The sequence below is a fragment of the Cydia splendana genome, chromosome 24, assembly GCF_910591565.1.
Source record: "Cydia splendana chromosome 24, ilCydSple1.2, whole genome shotgun sequence".
Taxonomy (NCBI): Eukaryota; Metazoa; Arthropoda; class Insecta; order Lepidoptera; family Tortricidae; genus Cydia; species Cydia splendana.
Window position 1 is genome coordinate 6,825,330 of NC_085983.1, and position 19,407 is coordinate 6,844,736.

A 19,407-nucleotide genomic window follows, 5' to 3' on the forward strand; every position below is an offset into this window, starting at 1 on the left:
TTACTAGTGGCTCTGTGAGCTGTAGACCTCGCCAGCAGAGCTTTAAATTACATGGTGCTAAGAGCATATATAGTAAATTAAAAAAAAAACAATGCGAAATTGAAGTGTAAAAAAATAAAAAAAGTTATATCCCAGCATACAAATATTGGGGATCGAACCCAGACTCTCTGTGCAAACAAAAAAAGCGAACGTTTACAAACTGAGCCAAATAGTTCTTAGAGAAACTTACGAAATTTATACTGAGTCAAGCAGATCTTGTGAGTAGAAAAAGGCGGCAAATTTGAACAATGTAGGCGCGAAAGGATATCATCCCATAGAAAATTTGAATTTCGCGCCTTTTTCTACTGACAAGATTTGCTTGACCATCTATAGCTACTCATTCTCAAGTTAAAATTAGTTAACCCTTAAATTGGCAACGTGACTCACGTGACACGTTGACTTTGAAAAAATACTGAACTTGATTTAAAGGTTTGTTTGTACAATTTTTACTGGCAACTCGTCAATTGTGTTATAGTTTATAGTAGAAAAAATAAATAACACTAGCAACACTGAGTTATAACTGTCAGTGTCAAAATGAGTTCGCGAAGGAAACACTTGCCGGCAACTTCGGTAAGTTATACTAACTTTTTGAAGTTTTTGGTGTGCTGATTTTACTTGACATGTCATTGTGTGGAATTTCATTTAGAAATATTAATCTATACTGTATTCTGTTTCCTTCTTAATTCAAAAGTCAGGCAAACGAAACATTTGTATGTACCACAGGAGTACCGTTGCCAATTACATAGAAAATTGCGAACGGGTACTACGAGTTCCATCGCCAACTTGTCCGAAATATACTTTTGTTTATTAATTGCATGGTTTTGTGAATTTTTGTATATTTTTGGGCATGAATTACCGTATTGTTGTGTTTGTTTGTAAACTTGCATGTCAAATAAATAAGCACAACTAATAATCATTATCGTTTATTTCATCATATTTACATAGCGTATACAATATATAAGCGTATAAAAATAGAGAATCACTATTTTATTAATAGTAATAGCAATTTATTTTTTAATCGTTATTTACTTCATGGTCTGATTTTTTCAGCAATAACTTATGGCAATTTGTTTGCCGCGGCTAAATAAAATAAAAAAGATATATAAACCAATAAGTTATATGTTTTTATTTGCGTTCATACGAGTAATGAGTATATGTAGTGCATAATAGGGTATTACGAGTATGCACCAACACAACGATTCCGCGACAATACTCCGCATTTATACACTCGCGCCAGTGGCAAGGCGAATTAAATGAATTCCTTGCGTTGGGTTCAAAAACTTTTTTAGTATGACGCCGGTTTTCCGAACGTTCTTGACACCTTGACGAGGATATAACGAAACGGAGTAGCCATTAACAGGCGTTCCGCTCTGTCGAAAATAGGCGGCCAATGGTCATACACATTGTATGGACTGACGTTTATCTGACATGGCTATTTTTACGTTACGTATACATTTGACGTGCCCCTCCCCCGCAAAAATCGGCAGACCTTGTTATGTACCGAAAATTACAGATAAGGCGTCTCCGTTTGGTTATATCCTCTAAGCGTTTATTACTCGATATTAGCACGAGTGTAAAGCGGGACTGAATTTGACCAATGAGTCTATATTTTTTATATTTTGTCTATGGTTTTAGTTATTTTTAGCGGTAATTTCAGCGACCTGCGGCGGCAGGCGCGACAGAGGAATGATTTTAGGCGCGGCCGTGTTGTCGCAGGTGCAGAAGCAGTTCTTGCCGTGAGCGCCGTTGGGCAGGATGAGGATCTTCAGGTTCATATTGGTTTCTAAGGCGTGCAGGATTTCTGGAACAACAGATAATTAATTAATATGGAGACCTAAACAGTACCTACGCTACCAACGAAGTCGGAGGGCAGCTGAGGCTTTGTGGCACATTTCTCTGATCCGATTTACGAGTTTTTAACGAAACGAAATATAATAACCCCCTATTCACAAAACTTTACGGGCCTGTTTTAGTTAAATTATGTTTTATCCCTTTCTTACATATACATAAGTCAAAATGACAGATAAAGACAAACGATTATTAGCTAATTGAGGTTTGTAGCCATTTTTTGAATAAGGGGGTTAGTCTATAGAACTTCCTATAGTCCGTGCGGAAAAAGAAGAGTCGTGGAATGTATTGGGCCCCATACATTCCACGACTCTTCTCTTTCCAAACAGACTCTACTAATAAAGTATAAAAACTTCATACTATTATAAATTCATACTGATGGACTGGCCAATAATAGAAAAAAAACATAAAAAAAGTATTTTATTAAATTAGTTGCTATGGTACCTAATCACTACCTAATACATAACTTTCAATCGTTCGTGTCTGAGGTAAATTCCATTATTACCTAAATAAATATTATAACCGGAGTGCTGTGACTGTGATATTTAACCCTTTTCCAGGCCGCACCAATCTACAAGGTTTTCCCGAAAAATCCAAATATATTCCAATTAATCCAGCTTTGACGGTTCATTTGAAGACAAGTAAAATTTCCCGAAAGTGCAATCTAATTTGAATCTTAAAGCGGAATGCTAAAGTTGAATTCTAGTGGCGCGTTAGTGGTCGATAAGTCGTACTATGCCTGGAAAAGGGTTAAGTGAGGGTTAAGTGATGTGATATGTGATATTTAAATTTACCGCCTAACATATGAGATGAATGAATGACCTATGATATGAAGTGAAGTGATTTTGAAGAACTAATAGTGACTGGGTTGGACACATCAATTTCTGTTCAAATATAAACTAATATCATGCTATCATCCAGTTTGCAAAGTACTAAAGGTTAGTGACTATATTCATGTAAATTTGGTTGTAGGATTGCATGGGTTTTTGCATAAAAATATTGTAGGATACAACTGTATTGTACAACAGTATGCCTGCGGCCATAGAGAAATATAGTAAACATAGAGTGATGCTCACTCCATGACACATCTGACTGCTGCATTAATTAGCTAAATGTTGGTCCTAGCTAAATTGGTTGTTTAATACTTACGCTATGGAATGTCCAAAATAAAATAAATAAATAAATAAAAGCTAGAACCCTAAATGGCGATGGCGTAACAATCACGGAGCATGATTGTGCAACAAATTGTGTGAAAATATGTTTAATACTATACTCTGTATCTTTAGGTATTTAAATAAAAGTAAACACACAATTTGTACATTTTCGGGTAGTTATAAAATTTATTGGTTAACCAACCAAATACCTACAAAAGCGCCTGGATCTGTCACTGAACGACCTGTGGGCCGATTTTTGAATTTCGATCGTTCGGTTTCGTCACTCGAAAATCGGTGGAAAACGGCGAAATGCTGATTTTTGAAATACCTACGAGCGATATTAATTGGGAATTCAATTATATTAGTAGAATTTATTTGCCTAGTACTGGAGATATTATTGAACGAAATACACGAAATCGAGCGGTCGAATTTGAAAAATCGGCCCCCTGACTTTAATCTACATTATTTGATCATGTAATGTTTTCATCTACCCTCAACTGGCTTAAGGAGCCATTTGAGGTTAGATTGTGTTTACTTTTATTTTAAATACATAAAGATACAGACAGCAAGCTCTTAGTGGCGGAGAGGAAAATCTGGCGGAAGATTCTGGGGCCTATCAGAGAGGAAGATGGAACTTGGAGGCGAAAGAAAAATAGGGAGCTAGAGGAGCTGGTTGCGATGCCTAATGAAATTGGCGAGATCAAAGCCACACGACTCCGCTGGCTTGGTCACCTGGAGAGGATGGGGGAGGATCGTGCTGTGAGAAGAGCGTATGTGGGGCACCCGGGGGGAAAACGTCCGTCTGGGCGTCCCAGATACCGCTGGAGTGACGAAGCCCAAAAAGACCTGTCCGCCCTCGGAATACCCAACTGGCGTGAAGTGGCGCAGAATAGGGCAGAATGGCGCTCTCTTGTGTCAGAGGCCAAGATCCTCTTTGGGTCACTGAGCCAGTGATGTATGTATGTATGTGTGTATGTAAATATACAGACAGATAGAGAGATATTACTATCCAGAGAGGGAAATGAGGACTACGTTTGTATGAAAAGTTGATTTCGCAAGGTCGTCCACTTTCGTATAAGCTTCGTCTACTTAACCTTTTGAACGCCAAACGGCGCATCCATTTGCCGCGCCACTGACGCCACGGGAGTAAAATTTAGTTTTGTGAATAAATAATGCCAACCTAAAAGTGGGGTGTTTTCAGTAGATTTTCATCAAAAAACGAACGATTGTCACGATTTTGCTCGGAGCGATTTCGCGTTAACGTCAATTGCCGTCCCATACAACCATTTCCAGTCGCCGTTACGACGCGGTGTTGACACATCTTGTGTCGACACCGTCTGTTTCGGTCACAATTCCAGTCGCAGAGTCGTCGCCGTGTCGACACAGTTACCAGAAATGGGGAAGGGTCGACACATGACACAAAGTGACATAAAGTGTGGTCGCCGTGTGCACACATTGTTTCGGGTTTGCGACTACTTTATGCCAAAATCATTCGTTCATTCGTTCATTTTGTTCCTGTCAAATGGAAACTGTCAGATGGAAAAATACTTAAATAAAAATAAGTGACATTAATACGCCATCTCTAAAACGGATTACAAGACGTAATTATATATTGTTTGCATTTATATTACAATATGACTTAAATTATTATGGGGAATTAAACTGCTCGAGTGATTTGATAAACTAAGTGTAATATAATCAACGCGCCACCACATTGTTTTAGTTTAGCCGGAAATGAAATCGTTTACTTCTCAGTACCTGTGTTCATAACTATATTATTTGAAGCATTTTTAGTACTTCGATGCGTATACTATACTTAAATAACAGAAATAACGCTTTACATACTACGAAACTTGTTAATTATGATGTATACATATGGTTTAAGGCTGAGAAATATTGCAGTCACAAAGTAGTTGCAATGTTTCGACTTTGTGTCGACTCTGTGTTGACACATGACACGCGCTGTCAAAAGTAATAACAAAGTTACTGGTATGTTACTGGATTTGCAAAATGGCTCCTTGTGTTGATTTGTTTTCAGATATTCTCAAAGTGTAAAAATTCCGTGGTCAGAGATGGGCATTAATCGATTAACTGTTTATTCGACTAATTAATGGAATAAAAAAAGTTAATTCTCAATTTTTTATCGCGATTAGTTTAGTCGACCTAACATAGATTGAAATTGAATTAATCTGAATATTAATCGAATAAATTATCGATTAAATCTCGATTGAAAGTTGACAGGGGGCCATTTTTGTACGTAAAAATAATAGAAATGTCTTGCATGCAGATGGTAGCAAAACACTTTGTCATAAAAGTCGAGATGGGTGTCGATATATAGGTTTTAGGGAGTGCCGATTTCGAAAATAATGACCATTTTGGAATCCGAAATGGCGGCCATGCACTGTGTCATAAAAGTCGTCATGGATGTCGTTTTATACGTTTTAGGGGGCCCCAATTTTGAAAATGATGACCATTTTGGAATCCAAAATGGCGGCCATGCACTATGCCATAAAAGTCGTCATGGGTGTCGTTTTATAGGTTTTAGGGGGCGCAGATTTCGAAAATGATAACCATTTTGGATTCCAAGATGGCGGCCATGCACTATGTCATAAAAGTCGTCATGGATGTCGTTTTATAGGTTTTAGGGGGCCCCGATTTAGAAAATGATGACTATTTTGAAATCCAAAATGGCGGCCATGCACTATGTCATAAAAGTCGTCATGGGTGTCGTTTTATAGGTTTTGGGGGGCGCAGATTTAGAAAATGATAACCATTTTGGATTCCAAAATGGCGGCCATGCACTATGTCATAAAAGTCGTCATGGGTGTCGTTTTATATGTTTTAGGGGGCGCAGACTTCGAAAATGATGACCATTTTGGATTCCAAGATGGCGGCCATGCACTATGTCATAAAAGTCGTCATGTATGTCGTTTTATAGGTTTTAGGGGGCCCCGCTTTCGAAAATGATGACCATTTTGGAATCCAAAATGGCGGCCATGCACTATGTCATAAAAGTCGTCATGGGTGTAGTTTTATAGGTTTTGGGGGGCGCAGATTTCGAAAATGATAACATTTTCAATTTAAAAATGGCGGCAATGCACTATGTCATAAAAGTCGTCATGGATATCGTTTTATAGGTTTTAGGGGGCGCAGATTTCGAAAATGATGACTATTTTGGATTCCAAGATGGCGGCCATGCACTATGTCATAAAAGTCGTCATGGATGTCGTTTTATAGGTTTTAGGGGGCGCAGATTTCGAAAATAATGACTATTTTGGATTCCACTTTTATGACAAAATACGTAGCCGCCATCTTGGATTATAAAATGATCATCGTTTTCGAATTCTGCACTCCCTAAAACCTATAAATCGACATCCGTGACGACGCAAGTTATCTTTATTTTCAGATCTAACAAATTGCTACAGAATACAAAGGACAAAAAAGAAGCGAGGAGGTAATGAAACAAGCAAAAATACAGATGATTCCTCGACGCAATTGGGTGATTCTTAAATTGTGTCCAGATTTTTTTTGTCATAAAAGTTTATATTTTTCATATATTACTCTCACAAGTTCCGTGACATTTCGACCTTTTAATTTTTTAAGTAAATGTTTTTGTTTATCTATGAGGATCTCACTAGAATAGTATAATCAAGGTATGTTTATATTTGATGAATGAAATAGTAACGCAAAAAAAAAATATATTTGTGTCTTATATTCCTGCCGAAGACTTTTATTTTACCTTTTCCTTCTACACAAGTTTGGCCAAGTAATAAGAATTTAGGGCTCTCAATTTTATTTTGACTTCTACAACAGTAAAGCTACGAGGCCATGTTTTGGTATCGTTTTCGTATAAATTCGCAGTACCAAATTTAGTTAAGGTATCACATTGACACCATTCCGAAGTAAAAACATATAAACTTATTAAAATACTTTCTTTTAAACTCCTCTTCACGCTTAAACTGCTGAACAGTTTTAATTTAAATTTGGTACACATATATTTTGAGTCCCGAGACAGGATATAATAAGTTATCTCAAAAATCATCCTTTAAAGGTGTGAAATGAGGTGTAGGGGGGAATTCAGAATTGACTTCTTGAAGTTAATACTGTTTAAGTTTAGGTTTGAAGTCATGTTTTTTCATCATTTTTAACTAAATCAAAGATGTAGACCATCCCAAATTTCATATAATTCGGTTCAGCGGTTATTGATTTCCCGTACAAATTTCCACGCCACTTTTCACACCTTCAAAAGATGATTTTGGTTATAAGATCTATCCTATGTCCTGTTCCGGGACGCAAACTATTTCTATACCAAATTTCAACGAAATCGTTTCAGCGGTTAAGCGTCAAGAAGAGTTTCAAAAAAACCGGCCAAGTGCGAGTCGAACTCGCGTATTAAGGGTTCCGTACATTAAGTCCGACTCGCGCTTGACTGCACATTTCTAATAGGTTTTCCTGTCATCTATAGGTAAAGAACTATTTTGTGTATTCAGACGGACATAGATACAGACGCACGGGTGATCCTATAAGGGTTCCGTTTTTTCCTTTTGAGGTACGGAACCCTAAAAAGATTTATTTTTATTTTGTGGAATGGTGTCAATGTGATATCTTAAATGGATTCAGCACCCCAGATTTATACGAAAACGATACCAAACACGGCCTAGCACCTTCACTGATATAGATATATCAAGATAAAATTGAGAGCCCTAAATAAGCTTTCAAGAGCGGATATCTCAAAAACTATTCAACATATCGAAAAAATTGACTGAATAAACTTGTAACAAATTAAATTAACTTTCATTTTGTATAAGTGGCCATGTCGCTGAGATGCATAGTTTCCGAGATATAATCGAAAAACGGGAAAATGGGACCTTCAAAGCCCCCTCTCTCCCCCCCGCTCAAGGGCTACGGCCGGGGACTTTTGATATGTTCACCTCCTAACTTGTCAAACCGAGTTACGGAGTCAAAAATTGTGTTCCGAGCATTTCCCTCTACAACTTTTGGAGCATTCGTTGCCTGACCTAAGTAGCTTATTGAATTTCTTTAAAAACTTTTCTGTAAAAGGTTGACGGGTGTTGGGTGTTTATATGGTTTCGGTCGATTATTATCATTTGCATTGCCCATGATGACTTACTAGAATTACGAGCACACGAGACACTAATAGTAGTTTGACAAACCTTGGTTTTCAAGAGGTATTTTATATTGACATTTGCTGTCACAAATTTGCTGTCAGATTTAGTCGCAAACCGCACGCAAAGTGCACACAAATGTGTCGACACCTTCTTACGGAAAAGTGTAGACACGGCGACGACACTTTGTTTCGAAACAATTCTAGACACATTGTGTGGACTCTGTTACGACACATCTGACATTTAGTTACCACTTTGTGATTCTGCGACTGGAATGGTTATATGGGGTCTGTGGCGTTCAAAAGGTTAAATATAGGAATTCCGCCGCTGAAAGAAGATGTATTCAATACTCTATGGGCAGTCAGTACTCCAGGTCTTACCTTTAGTGCCCTTCTGGATCGCTAGCTTGCCTCCCTTCTTGTCGTCGACTGGGGCCGTGGGCGCCACTGGAGCCCCGGGCGCCGTTGGTTTCTTGCCTGTAATAAAATTTGTAAAATTGTAGTTGCAGTGCTATTAATGTTATTACTACTACTACTAATACTAAGTCTTCCTCTCCCTAATACATACATCTCGCGTCGAATGACAGTTATTATAAAACAAAGTCCCCCGCCGCGTCTGTCCGTGTGTTTGTATGTTCGCGATAAACTCAAAAACTTACTGAACGGATTTTCATGCGGTTTCCATTCCACCTATCAATAGGAGTGATTCTTGAGAAAGGTTTAGGTGTATAATTTGTTAACCCGTGCGAAGCCGGGGCAGGTCGCTAGTTTCTAAATAAATTAATGTGCTAAATTTCCAAAACCATCTACGTACATTTTACGTGACACCTACTCCATATAAATCTTAGGTACTCGCCAGGAAAAGTAGAATAAAATGGATGTCTCGAATCTATAATTCGTTTTTTAGGGTTCCGTACCCAAAGGGTAATAACGGGACCCTATTACTAAGACTCCGCTGTCCGTCCGTCTGTCTATCACCAGGCGAAGAAGGAGAACCAGGCATGAACCGTGATAGCTAGACAATTGAATATTTCACAGATGATGTATTTCTGTTGCCGCTATAACAACAAATACAAAAAACAAATTAAAATAAATATTTAAGTGGGGCTCCCATACAACAAACGTCAGTTTTTTTGCCGTTATTTGCGTAATGGTACGGAACCCTTCGTGCGCGAGTCTGACTCGCACTTGGCCGGTTTTAAAGCATTAGAAAGAACTTCGCCGAAGTACGAAACTTGTGGTTCAAAATCGGGCACTTTTTGCGGTATTTTGAAGTAGGTAAATTATAAGTGTCGTTTATGTTTCATGCGAATCTTGCGCAACTTATCTTGCGCATCCCCTAGACACTATTTAATCAATGCACAGAACACCGTCTCTAGAAACCCAATATTGGCCATTTTGTTCCCGACGCAAATCACCAAACTGTGAGATGCGGGAGGGGTGCTCACGGCGTTGCGATTGGTCGATCCAAACATGGCGCGCTGACACGTGTAAGCGTAGGGATGGGACATGTTCATTACAGGTAGTGGGTACTGCTACCAGTGATACCGAAATTTATTGTGGTAAAATTGTTACCAATTTAGTATACTTAGAGTAAACTTACTTAATAATTATATTGATTAATTTAATATTTCATTAAGTAATTTAACAATTTACCTGAAATTTTTACTTAACGTATTAGGGCATTTCTGTTTAAAGTACCCAGAACCTGAATTTTAAAGTTTAGAATTTTTATATTATTTCCACTCAGAATCGCAATCTCTTTCGATACGAGAAAAAAGTGTCGCCAAAATCTCATACAATTATTTTCTTTTGTCCGTTTTATTAAGGTCATAGAAGGTTGTATTGAAAACATATTCAAATGGACCAATAACATATTACAAATCAACTCCGAGTTCTCTCGCACTTCTTTGAAGTTCATCATCAGGTCCATCTCGCGACATGCGGCCTAACTGCTCACCTAGAGGATTCTAAAAAAACCCATACAACATATGTCTATCGCAACCAACACCGAGTTCCCTCGCACTTCTTTGAAGTTCATCATCAGGTCCATCTCGTGACATGAGACCTAACTCCTCACCTAGAGGATTCTAAAAAACCCATACAACATATGTCTATCGCAAACCAACACCGAGTTCCCTCGCACTTCTTTGAAGTTCATCATCAGGTCCATCTCGTGACATGAGACCTCACTGCTCACCTAGAGGATTCTAAAAACCCCATACAACATATGTCTATCACAAACCAACACCGAGTTCCCTCGCACTTCTTTGAAGTTCATCATCAGGTCCATCTCGTGACATGAGAACTAACTGCTCACCTAGAGGATTCTAAAAAACCCATACAACATAATGTCTATCACAAACCAACACCGAGTTCCCTCGCACTTCTTTGGAGTTCATCATCAGGTCCATCTCGTGACATGAGACCTAACTGCGCACCTAGAGGATTCTAAAAAACCCATACAACGTATGTCTATCACAAACCAACACCGAGTTCCCTCGCACTTCTTTGAAGTTCATCATCAGGTCCATCTCGTGACATGCGGCCTAACTGCTCCGCTGGCCTAGAGGATTCTAAAAAAAATTACACAACATATTACCTATATATTATGTCTAAAATGGTACAATACGGTATGACGAAGCACGAAGTTTCCGCAACTGGAAAACCATCATCGTCACATCACTAGTCGAAAGGGAAAGGGATAGCGCATTGCATTTTCAAGTTGACGAAAAGGGACGGACATACTTCGCCTCTGCTTACTGACCAGTATAAAATGAACCCCGCGGACAAGAAACATTATTCAATGAAATAATGAATTTTTTTTAACACTTTCCTGTGGGATGTTATTCCATCTGTTTCGTAAGTAGATGTCTTAGATGACTTGCCACACCATTTTAAGCTGCAATATCCCATGATTTCCCAATGAATTCAATTGTTTACGATTTATTTTCTTATACTCGTGCACACTGCTAACGGGTCGTAACCTTGGGCGCAACTGATCGGAGCGGCGCGCGAGCAATCTTATATTTGACCTATACACCATACGGGCGGTGACCGCGAGTCCTCCTATAAGCTCGGTCTATAGAGTTTGGTCTGTGATTCAATGTCAACAGACAACAACGGTTAATTTGCGGATTTTAAATCTTTTTATAATGTATTTTATAATCATTCGTAAGCAGTTCGTAAGCAGTAAACTCCAGTCGTGCGTTGGAGCTACTGAGTCTACTGACACACACACTCACACACACTTTTTTATGAATGTAATTAATTACCTGAAGCGAACTGTTCCGAGTTCACCTCCTTCTTCTCTTCTGTCTCCTTCTTCTTCTTGATGCGGAGCTCTCTTTCTTCCTCTGTCTCCTTCTTCTTCTTGATGCGGAGCTCTCTTTCTTCCTCTGTCTCCTTCTCCTCTTGTTCTCGTGTCTCCTTCTTCTTCTTGATGCGGAGCTCGCTTTCTTCCTCTGTCTCCTTCTTCTTCATGATGCTGACCTCTCTTTCTTCCTCTGTATGCTTCTCCTCTTGTTCTTGTATCTCCTTCTTCTTCCTGATACGGATCTCTCTTTCTTCCTCTGTCTTCTTCTCCTCTTGTTCCGTCTTCTTCTTGATGCGGAGCTCTCTGTCTTTCTCGGTCTCCTCATCGTACTTTTCGTCGGTTTCTGATTTATTTATCTTCTTTTTCTTTTCGATGTCGGTTTCGTCAGTGTCAACAGATTTTTCTGGTTGACCTGGTTGTCCTGGCTGTCCTGGTTGGTCAGACTTGCTTGGTTTTAGTGGGGTGCTGCCTGGGTGGCCAGGCTTGGTTGGTTGGTTAGGTTTGTCTGGTTGGTCAGGCTTGCCTGGTTGGTCAGGCTTGTCTGGTTGGTCAGGCTTGTCTGGTTGGTCAGGCTTGCCTGGTTGGTCAGGCTTGCCTGGTTGATCAGTCTTGCCTGGTTGTTCAGGCTTGCTTGGTTGGTTAGGCTTGCCTGGTTGGTTAGGCTTGCCTGGTTGGTCAGGCTTGCCTGGTTGTTCAGGCTTGCTTGGTTGGTTAGGCTTGCCTGGTTGGTTAGGCTTGCCTGGTTGGTCAGGCTTGCCTGGTTGGTGAGGCTTGCCTGGTTGGTCAGGCTTGCTTGGTCGTTGTGGCGTGCTGCCTGGTTGGTCAGTCTTGCCTGGTTGTTCAGGCTTGCTTGGTTGGTGAGGCTTGCTTGGTTGGTGAGGCTTGTCTGGTTGGTCAGGCTTGCCTGGTTGGTCAGTCTTGCCTGGTTGTTCAGGCTTGCTTGGTTGGTTAGGCTTGCCTGGTTGGTCAGGCTTGCCTGGTTGGTGAGGCTTGCCTGGTTGGTCAGGCTTGCTTGGTCGTTGTGGCGTGCTGCCTGGTTGGTCAGGCTTGCTTGGTTGTTCAGGCTTGCTTGGTTGGTCAGGCTTGTTTGGTCGTTGTGGCGTGCTGCCTGGTTGGTCAGTCCTGCCTGGTTGTTCAGGCTTGCTTGGTTGGTGAGGCTTGCTTGGTTGGTGAGGCTTGCCTGGTTGGTCAGGCTTGCTTGGTTGTTCAGGCTTGCGTGGTTGGTCAGGCTTGTTTGGTCGTTGTGGCGTGCTGCCAGGTTGGTCAGTCCTGCCTGGTTGTTCAGGCTTGCTTGGTTGGTGAGGCTTGCTCGGTTGGTGAGGCTTGCCTGGTTGGTCAGGCTTGCTTGGTTGTTCAGGCTTGCGTGGTTGGTTAGGCTTGCTTGGTTGGTCAGGCTTGCTTGGTAGGTCAGGCTTGCCTGGTTGGTCAGGCTTGCTTGGTAGGTCAAGCTTGCCTGGTTGGTCAGGCTTGCCTGGTTGGTCAGGATTGCTTGGTCGTTGTGGCGTGCTGCCAGGTTGGTCAGGCTTGCTTGGTTGGTCAGGCTTGCCTGGTTGGTCAGTCTTGCCTGGTTGTTCAGGCTTGCTTGGTTGGTTAGGCTTGCCTGGTTGGTCAGGCTTGCCTGGTTGGTCAGGCTTGCCTGGTTGGTCAGGCTTGCCTGGTTGGTCAGGCCTGCCTGGTTGGTCAGGCTTGCTTGGTCGTTGTGGCGTGCTGCCTGGTTGGTCAGGCTTGCTTGGTTGTTCAGGCTTGCGTGGTTGGTCAGGCTTGCTTGGTCGTTGTGGCGTGCTGCCTGGTTGGTCAGGTTTGCATGGTAGGTCAGGCTTGCCTGGTTGGTCCGTCTTGCCTGGTTGTTCAGGCTTGCCTGATTGTTCAGGCTTGCTTGGTTGGTTAGGCTTGCCTGGTTGGTCAGGCTTGCCTGGTTGTTCAGGCTTGCTTGGTAGGTTAGGCTTGCCTGGTTGGTCAGGCTTGCCTGGTTGTTCAGGCTTGCTTGGTTGGTTAGGCTTGCCTGGTTGGTCAGGCTTGCCTGGTTGGTGAGGCTTGCCTGGTTGGTCATGCTTGCTTGGTCGTTGTGGCGTGCTGCCTGGTTGGTCAGGCTTACTTGGTTGTTCAGGCTTGCGTGGTTGGTCAGGCTTGCTTGGTTGGTGAGGCTTGCCTGGTTGGTCAGGCTTGCCTGGTTGTTCAGGCTTGCTTGGTTGGTGAGGCTTGCTTGGTTGTTCAGGCTTGCTTGGTTGGTCAGGCTTGCCTGGTTGGTCAGGCTTGCCTGGTTGGTCTGGCGTGCTTGGTTGTTTAGGTTTGCCTGGTTGGTCAGGCTTGTCTGATTGGTCAGGCTTACCTGGTTGTTCAGGCTTTGTTGGTTGCTCAGGCTTACTTGGTTGTTCAGGCTTGCGTGGTTGGTCAGGCTTGCCTGGTTGGTCAGGCTTGCTTGTTCGCTGTGGCGTGCTGCCTGGTTGGTAAGGCTTGCTACCTCTCTTGATGCGTAGCTCTCTTTCTTCCTCTGTCTCCTTCTCATCTTGTTCTTGTGTCTTCTTCTTCTTCTTGATGAGGAGCTCTCTTTCTTCCTCTGTCTGCTTCTCCTCTTGTTCTTGTGTCTCCTTCTTCTTCTTGATGCGGAGCTCCTTTTCTTCCTCTGTCTCCTCCTCTTGTTCTCGTGTCTCCTTCTTCTTATTGATGCGGAGTTTTCTTTCTTCCTCTGTCTCCTTTTCCTCTTGTTCCGTCTTCTTCTTGATGCGGAGCTCTCTTTCTTCCTCGGTCTCCGTTTCCTCTTGTTCCCTCTTCTTCTTGATGCGGAGCTCTCTTTCTTCCTCGGTCTCCTCATCGTACTTTTCGTCGGTTTCTGATTTACTTATCTTCTTTTTCTTTTCGATGTCGGTTTCGTCAGTATCAATAGATTTTTCTAGTTGACCTGGTTGTCCTGGCTGTCCTAGTTGGTCAGGCTTGCGTGGTCGTTGTGGCGTGCTGCCTGGTTGGTCAGGCTTGCTTGGTTGGTGAGGCTTGCCTAGTTGGTCAGGCTTGCCTGGTTGTTCAGGCTTGCTTGGTTGGTGAGGCTTGCTTGGTTGGTGAGGCTTGCCTGGTAGGTCAGGCTTGCTTGGTTGTTCAGGCTTGCGTGGTTGGTTAGGCTTGCTTGGTTGGTCAGGCTTACTTGGTAGGTCAGGCTTGCCTGGTTGGTCAGGCTTGCTTGGTAGGTCAAGCTTGCCTGGTTGGTCAGGCTTGCCTGGTTGGTCAGGATTGCTTGGTCGTTGTGGCGTGCTGCCTGGTTGGTCAGGTTTGCTTGGTAGGTCAGGCTTGCCTGGTTGGTCCGTCTTGCCTGGTTGTTCAGGCTTGCCTGATTGTTCAGGCTTGCTTGGTTGGTTAGGCTTGCCTGGTTGGTCAGGCTTGCCTGGTTGTTCAGGCTTGCTTGGTAGGTTAGGCTTGCCTGGTTGGTCAGGCCTGCTTGGTAGGTCAGGCTTGCCTGGTTGGTCAGGCTTGCTTGGTAGGTCAAGCTTGCCTGGTTGTTCAGGCTTACTTGGTTGTTCAGGCTTGCGTGGTTGGTCAGGCTTGCTTGGTTGGTGAGGCTTGCCTGGTTGGTCAGGCTTGCCTGGTTGTTCAGGCTTGCTTGGTTGGTGAGGCTTGCTTGGTTGTTCAGGCTTGCTTGGTTGGTCAGGCTTGCCTGGTTGGTCAGGCTTGCCTGGTTGGTCTGGCGTGCTTGGTTGTTTAGGTTTGCCTGGTTGGTCAGGCTTGTCTGATTGGTCAGGCTTACCTGGTTGTTCAGGCTTTGTTGGTTGCTCAGGCTTACTTGGTTGTTCAGGCTTGCGTGGTTGGTTAGGCTTGCTTGGTTGGTCAGGCTTGCCTGGTTGGTCAGGCTTGCTTGGTAGGTCAAGCTTGCCTGGTTGGTCAGGCTTACTTGGTTGTTCAGGCTTGCGTGGTTGGTCAGGCTTGCTTGGTTGGTGAGGCTTGCCTGGTTGGTCAGGCTTGCCTGGTTGTTCAGGCTTGCTTGGTTGGTGAGGCTTGCTTGGTTGTTCAGGCTTGCTTGGTTGGTCAGGCTTGCCTGGTTGGTCAGGCTTGCCTGGTTGGTCTGGCGTGCTTGGTTGTTTAGGTTTGCCTGGTTGGTCAGGCTTGTCTGATTGGTCAGGCTTACCTGGTTGTTCAGGCTTTGTTGGTTGCTCAGGCTTACTTGGTTGTTCAGGCTTGCGTGGATGGTCAGGCTTGCTTGGTTGGTCAGGCTTGCCTGGTTGGTCAGGCTTGCCTAGTTGTTCAGGCTTGCCTGGTTGGTCAGGCTTGCCTGGTTGTTCAGGCTTGCTTGGTTGGTTAGGTTTGCCTGGTTTGTCAGGCTTGCCTGGTTGTTCAGGCTTGCTTGGTTGGTTAGGCTTGCCTGGTTGGTCAGGCTTGCCTGGTTGGTCAGGCTTGCTTGGTAGGTCAAGCTTGCCTGGTTGGTCAGGCTTACTTGGTTGTTCAGGCTTGCGTGGTTGGTCAGGCTTGCTTGGTTGGTGAGGCTTGCCTGGTTGGTCAGGCTTGCCTGGTTGTTCAGGCTTGCTTGGTTGGTGAGGCTTGCTTGGTTGTTCAGGCTTGCTTGGTTGGTCAGGCTTGCCTGGTTGGTCAGGCTTGCCTGGTTGGTCTGGCGTGCTTGGTTGTTTAGGTTTGCCTGGTTGGTCAGGCTTGTCTGATTGGTCAGGCTTACCTGGTTGTTCAGGCTTTGTTGGTTGCTCAGGCTTACTTGGTTGTTCAGGCTTGCGTGGATGGTCAGGCTTGCTTGGTTGGTCAGGCTTGCCTGGTTGGTCAGGCTTGCCTAGTTGTTCAGGCTTGCCTGGTTGGTCAGGCTTGCCTGGTTGTTCAGGCTTGCTTGGTTGGTTAGGTTTGCCTGGTTTGTCAGGCTTGCCTGGTTGTTCAGGCTTGCTTGGTTGGTTAGGCTTGCCTGGTTGGTCAGGCTTGCCTGGTTGGTCTGGCTTGCCTGGTTGGTCAGGCATGCTTGTTCGCTGTGGCGTGCTGCCTGGTTGGTAAGGCTTGCTACCTCTCTTGATGCGTAGCTCTCTTTCTTCCTCTGTCTCCTTCTCCTCTTGTTCTTGTGTCTTCTTCTTCTTCTTGATGCGGAGCTCTCTTTCTTCCTCTGTCTGCTTCTCCTCTTGTTCTTGTGTCTCCTTCTTCTTCTTGATGCGGAGCTCCTTTTCTTCCTCTGTCTCCTCCTCTTGTTCTCGTGTCTCCTTCTTCTTATTGATGCGGAGTTTTCTTTCTTCCTCTGTCTCCTTTTCCTCTTGTTCCGACTTCTTCTTGATGCGGAGCTTTCTTTCTTCCTCGGTCTCCGTTTCCTCTTGTTCCCTCTTCTTCTTGATGCGGAGCTCTCTTTCTTCCTCGGTCTCCTCATCGTACTTTTCGTCGGTTTCTGATTTACTTATCTTCTTTTTCTTTTCGATGTCGGTTTCGTCAGTATCAATAGATTTTTCTGGTTGACCTGGTTGTCCTGGCTGTCCTAGATGGTCAGGCTTGCGTGGTCGTTGTGGCGTGCTGCCTGGTTGGTCAGGCTTGCTTGGTTGGTGAGGCTTGCCTAGTTGGTCAGGCTTGCCTGGTTGTTCAGGCTTGCTTGGTTGGTGAGGCTTGCTTGGTTGGTGAGGCTTGCCTGGTTGGTCAGGCTTGCTTGATTGTTCAGGCTTGCCTGGTTGTTCAGGCTTGCTTGGTTGGTTAGGCTTGCCTGGTTGGTCAGGCTTGCCTGGTTGTTCAGGCTTGCTTGGTAGGTTAGGCTTGCGTGGTTGGTCAGGCTTGCTGGGTTGGTCAGGCCTGCTTGGTAGGTCAGGCTTGCCTGGTTGGTCAGGCTTGCTTGGTAGGTCAAGCTTGCCTGGTTGGTCAGGCTTGCCTGGTTGGTGAGGCTTGCCTGGTTGGTCAGGCTTGCCTGGTTGTTCAGGCTTGGTTGGTTGGTGAGGCTTGCTTGGTTGTTCAGGCTTGCTTGGTTGGTCAGGCTTGCCTGGTTGGTCTGGCGTGCTTGGTTGGTTAGGTTTGCCTGGTTGGTCAGGCTTGCCTGATTGGTCAGGCTTGCCTGGTTGTTCAGGCTTTGTTGGTTGCTCAGGCTTACTTGGTTGTTCAGGCTTGCTTGGTTGTTCAGGCTTGCGTGGATGGTCAGGCTTGCTTGGTTGGTCAGGCTTGCCTGGTTGTTCAGGCTTGCTTGGTTTGTGAGGCTTGCCTGGTTGGTCAGGCTTGCCTGGTTGTTCAAGCTTGCTTGGTTGGTTAGGCTTGCCTGGTTGGTAAGGCTTGCCTGGTTGTTCAGGCTTGCGTGGTTGGTCAGGCTTGCCTGGTTGGTCAGGCCTGCTTGGTAGGTCAGGCTTGCCTGGTTGGTCAGGCTTGCTTGGTAGGTCAGGCTTGCCTGGTTGTTCAGGCTTGCTTGGTTGGTGAGGCTTGCCTGGTTGGTCAGGCTTGCCTGGTTGTTCAGGCTTGCTTGGTTGGTTAGGCTTGCCTGGTTGGTCAGGCTTGCCTGGTTGTTCAGGCTTGCTTGGTTTGTTAGGCTTGCCTGGTAGGTCAGGCTTGCCTGGTTGTTCAGGCTTGCTTGGTTTGTTAGGCTTGCCTGGTTGATCAGGCTTGCCTGGTTGGTTGCTTGTTCCCTGTGGTGTGCTGCCTGGTTGGTCAGGCTTGCTTGGTAGGTCAGGCTTGCCTGGTTGTTCAGGCTTGCTTGGTTGGTGAGGCTTGCCTGGTTGGTCAGGCTTGCCTGGTTGTTCAGGCTTGCTTGGTTGGTTAGGCTTGCCTGGTTGGTCAGGCTTGCCTGGTTGTTCAGGCTTGCTTGGTTTGTTAGGCTTGCCTGGTTGATCAGGCTTGCCTGGTTGGTTGCTTGTTCCCTGTGGTGTGCTGCCTGGTTGGTCAGGCTTGCTTGGTAGGTCAGGCTTGCCTGGTTGTTCAGGCTTGCTTGGTTGGTGAGGCTTGCCTGGTTGGTCAGGCTTGCCTGGTTGTTCAGGCTTGCTTGGTTGGTTAGGCTTGCCTGGTTGGTCAGGCTTGCCTGGTTGTTCAGGCTTGCTTGGTTTGTTAGGCTTGCCTGGTTGGTCAGGCTTGCCTGGTTGTTCAGGCTTGCTTGGTTGGTTAGGCTTGCCTGGTTGATCAGGCTTGCCTGGTTGGTTGCTTGTTCCATGTGGTGTGCTGCCTGGTTGGTCAGGCTTGCTTGGTAGGTCAGGCTTGCCTGGTTGTTCAGGCTTGCTTGGTTGGTGAGGCTTGCCTGGTTGTTCAGGCTTGCTTGGTTGGTGAGGCTTGCCTGGTTGGTCAGGCTTGCCTGGTTGGTCTGGCTTGCGTGGTTGGTCAGGCTTGCTTGTTCGCTGTGGCGTGCTGTCTGTTTGGTAATCCTTGCTACCTCTCTTGATGCGTAGCTCTCTTTCTTCCTCTGTCTCCTCCTCTTGTTCTTGTGTCTTCTTCTTCTTGATGCGGAGCTCTCTTTCTTCCTCTGTCTGTTTCTCCTCTTGTTCTTGTGTCTCCTTCTTCTTCTTGATGCGGAGCTCCTTTTCTTCCTCTGTCTCTTCCTGTTGTTCTTGTGTCTCCTTTTGATTTTTGATGCGGAGCTCTCTTTCTTCCTCTGTCTCCGTTTCCTCTTGTTCCGTCTTCTTCCTGATGCGGAGCTCTCTTTCTTCCTCGGTCTCCTCATCGTACTTTTCGTCGGTTTCTGATTTACTTATCTTCTTTTTCTTTTCGATGTCGGTTTCGTCAGTATCAACAGATTTTGCTGGTTGACCTGGTTGTCCTGGCTGTCCTAGTTGGTCAGGCTTGCGTGGTCGTTGTTGATTGATGCCTGGGTGGTCAGGCTTGCTTGGTTGGTCAGGCTTGCCTGGTTGGTCAGGCTTGCCTCGTTGGTCAGGCTTGCCTGGTTGGTCAGGTTTGTGTGGTTGGTCAGGCTTGCTTGGTTGGTCAGGCTTTCTTGGTTGGTCAGGCTTGCTTGGTCGCTGTGGCGTGCTGCCTGGTTGGTCAGGCTTGCCTGGTTGGTTGCTTGTTCG

At 44.7% G+C, this 19,407-nt stretch overlaps 1 protein-coding gene and 1 long non-coding RNA gene across 2 annotated transcripts in view; one reads left to right on the forward strand and one right to left on the reverse strand.

The window, feature by feature from the left end:
- Positions 1 to 19,407, forward strand: part of LOC134802524 (uncharacterized) — a 139,820-nt gene that overhangs the window by 69,949 nt on the left and 50,464 nt on the right. The gene's annotated exons all lie outside the window — the stretch shown is intronic.
- LOC134802109 (titin-like) lies at positions 1,652 to 18,153 on the reverse strand (the record flags this gene model as incomplete). Its single annotated transcript, XM_063774702.1, has 4 exons — positions 1,652 to 1,840; positions 8,548 to 8,643; positions 11,442 to 17,804; positions 17,859 to 18,153. Coding segments are annotated over 4 exons (6,924 nt in total), but the record flags the coding sequence as incomplete, so codon positions are not given.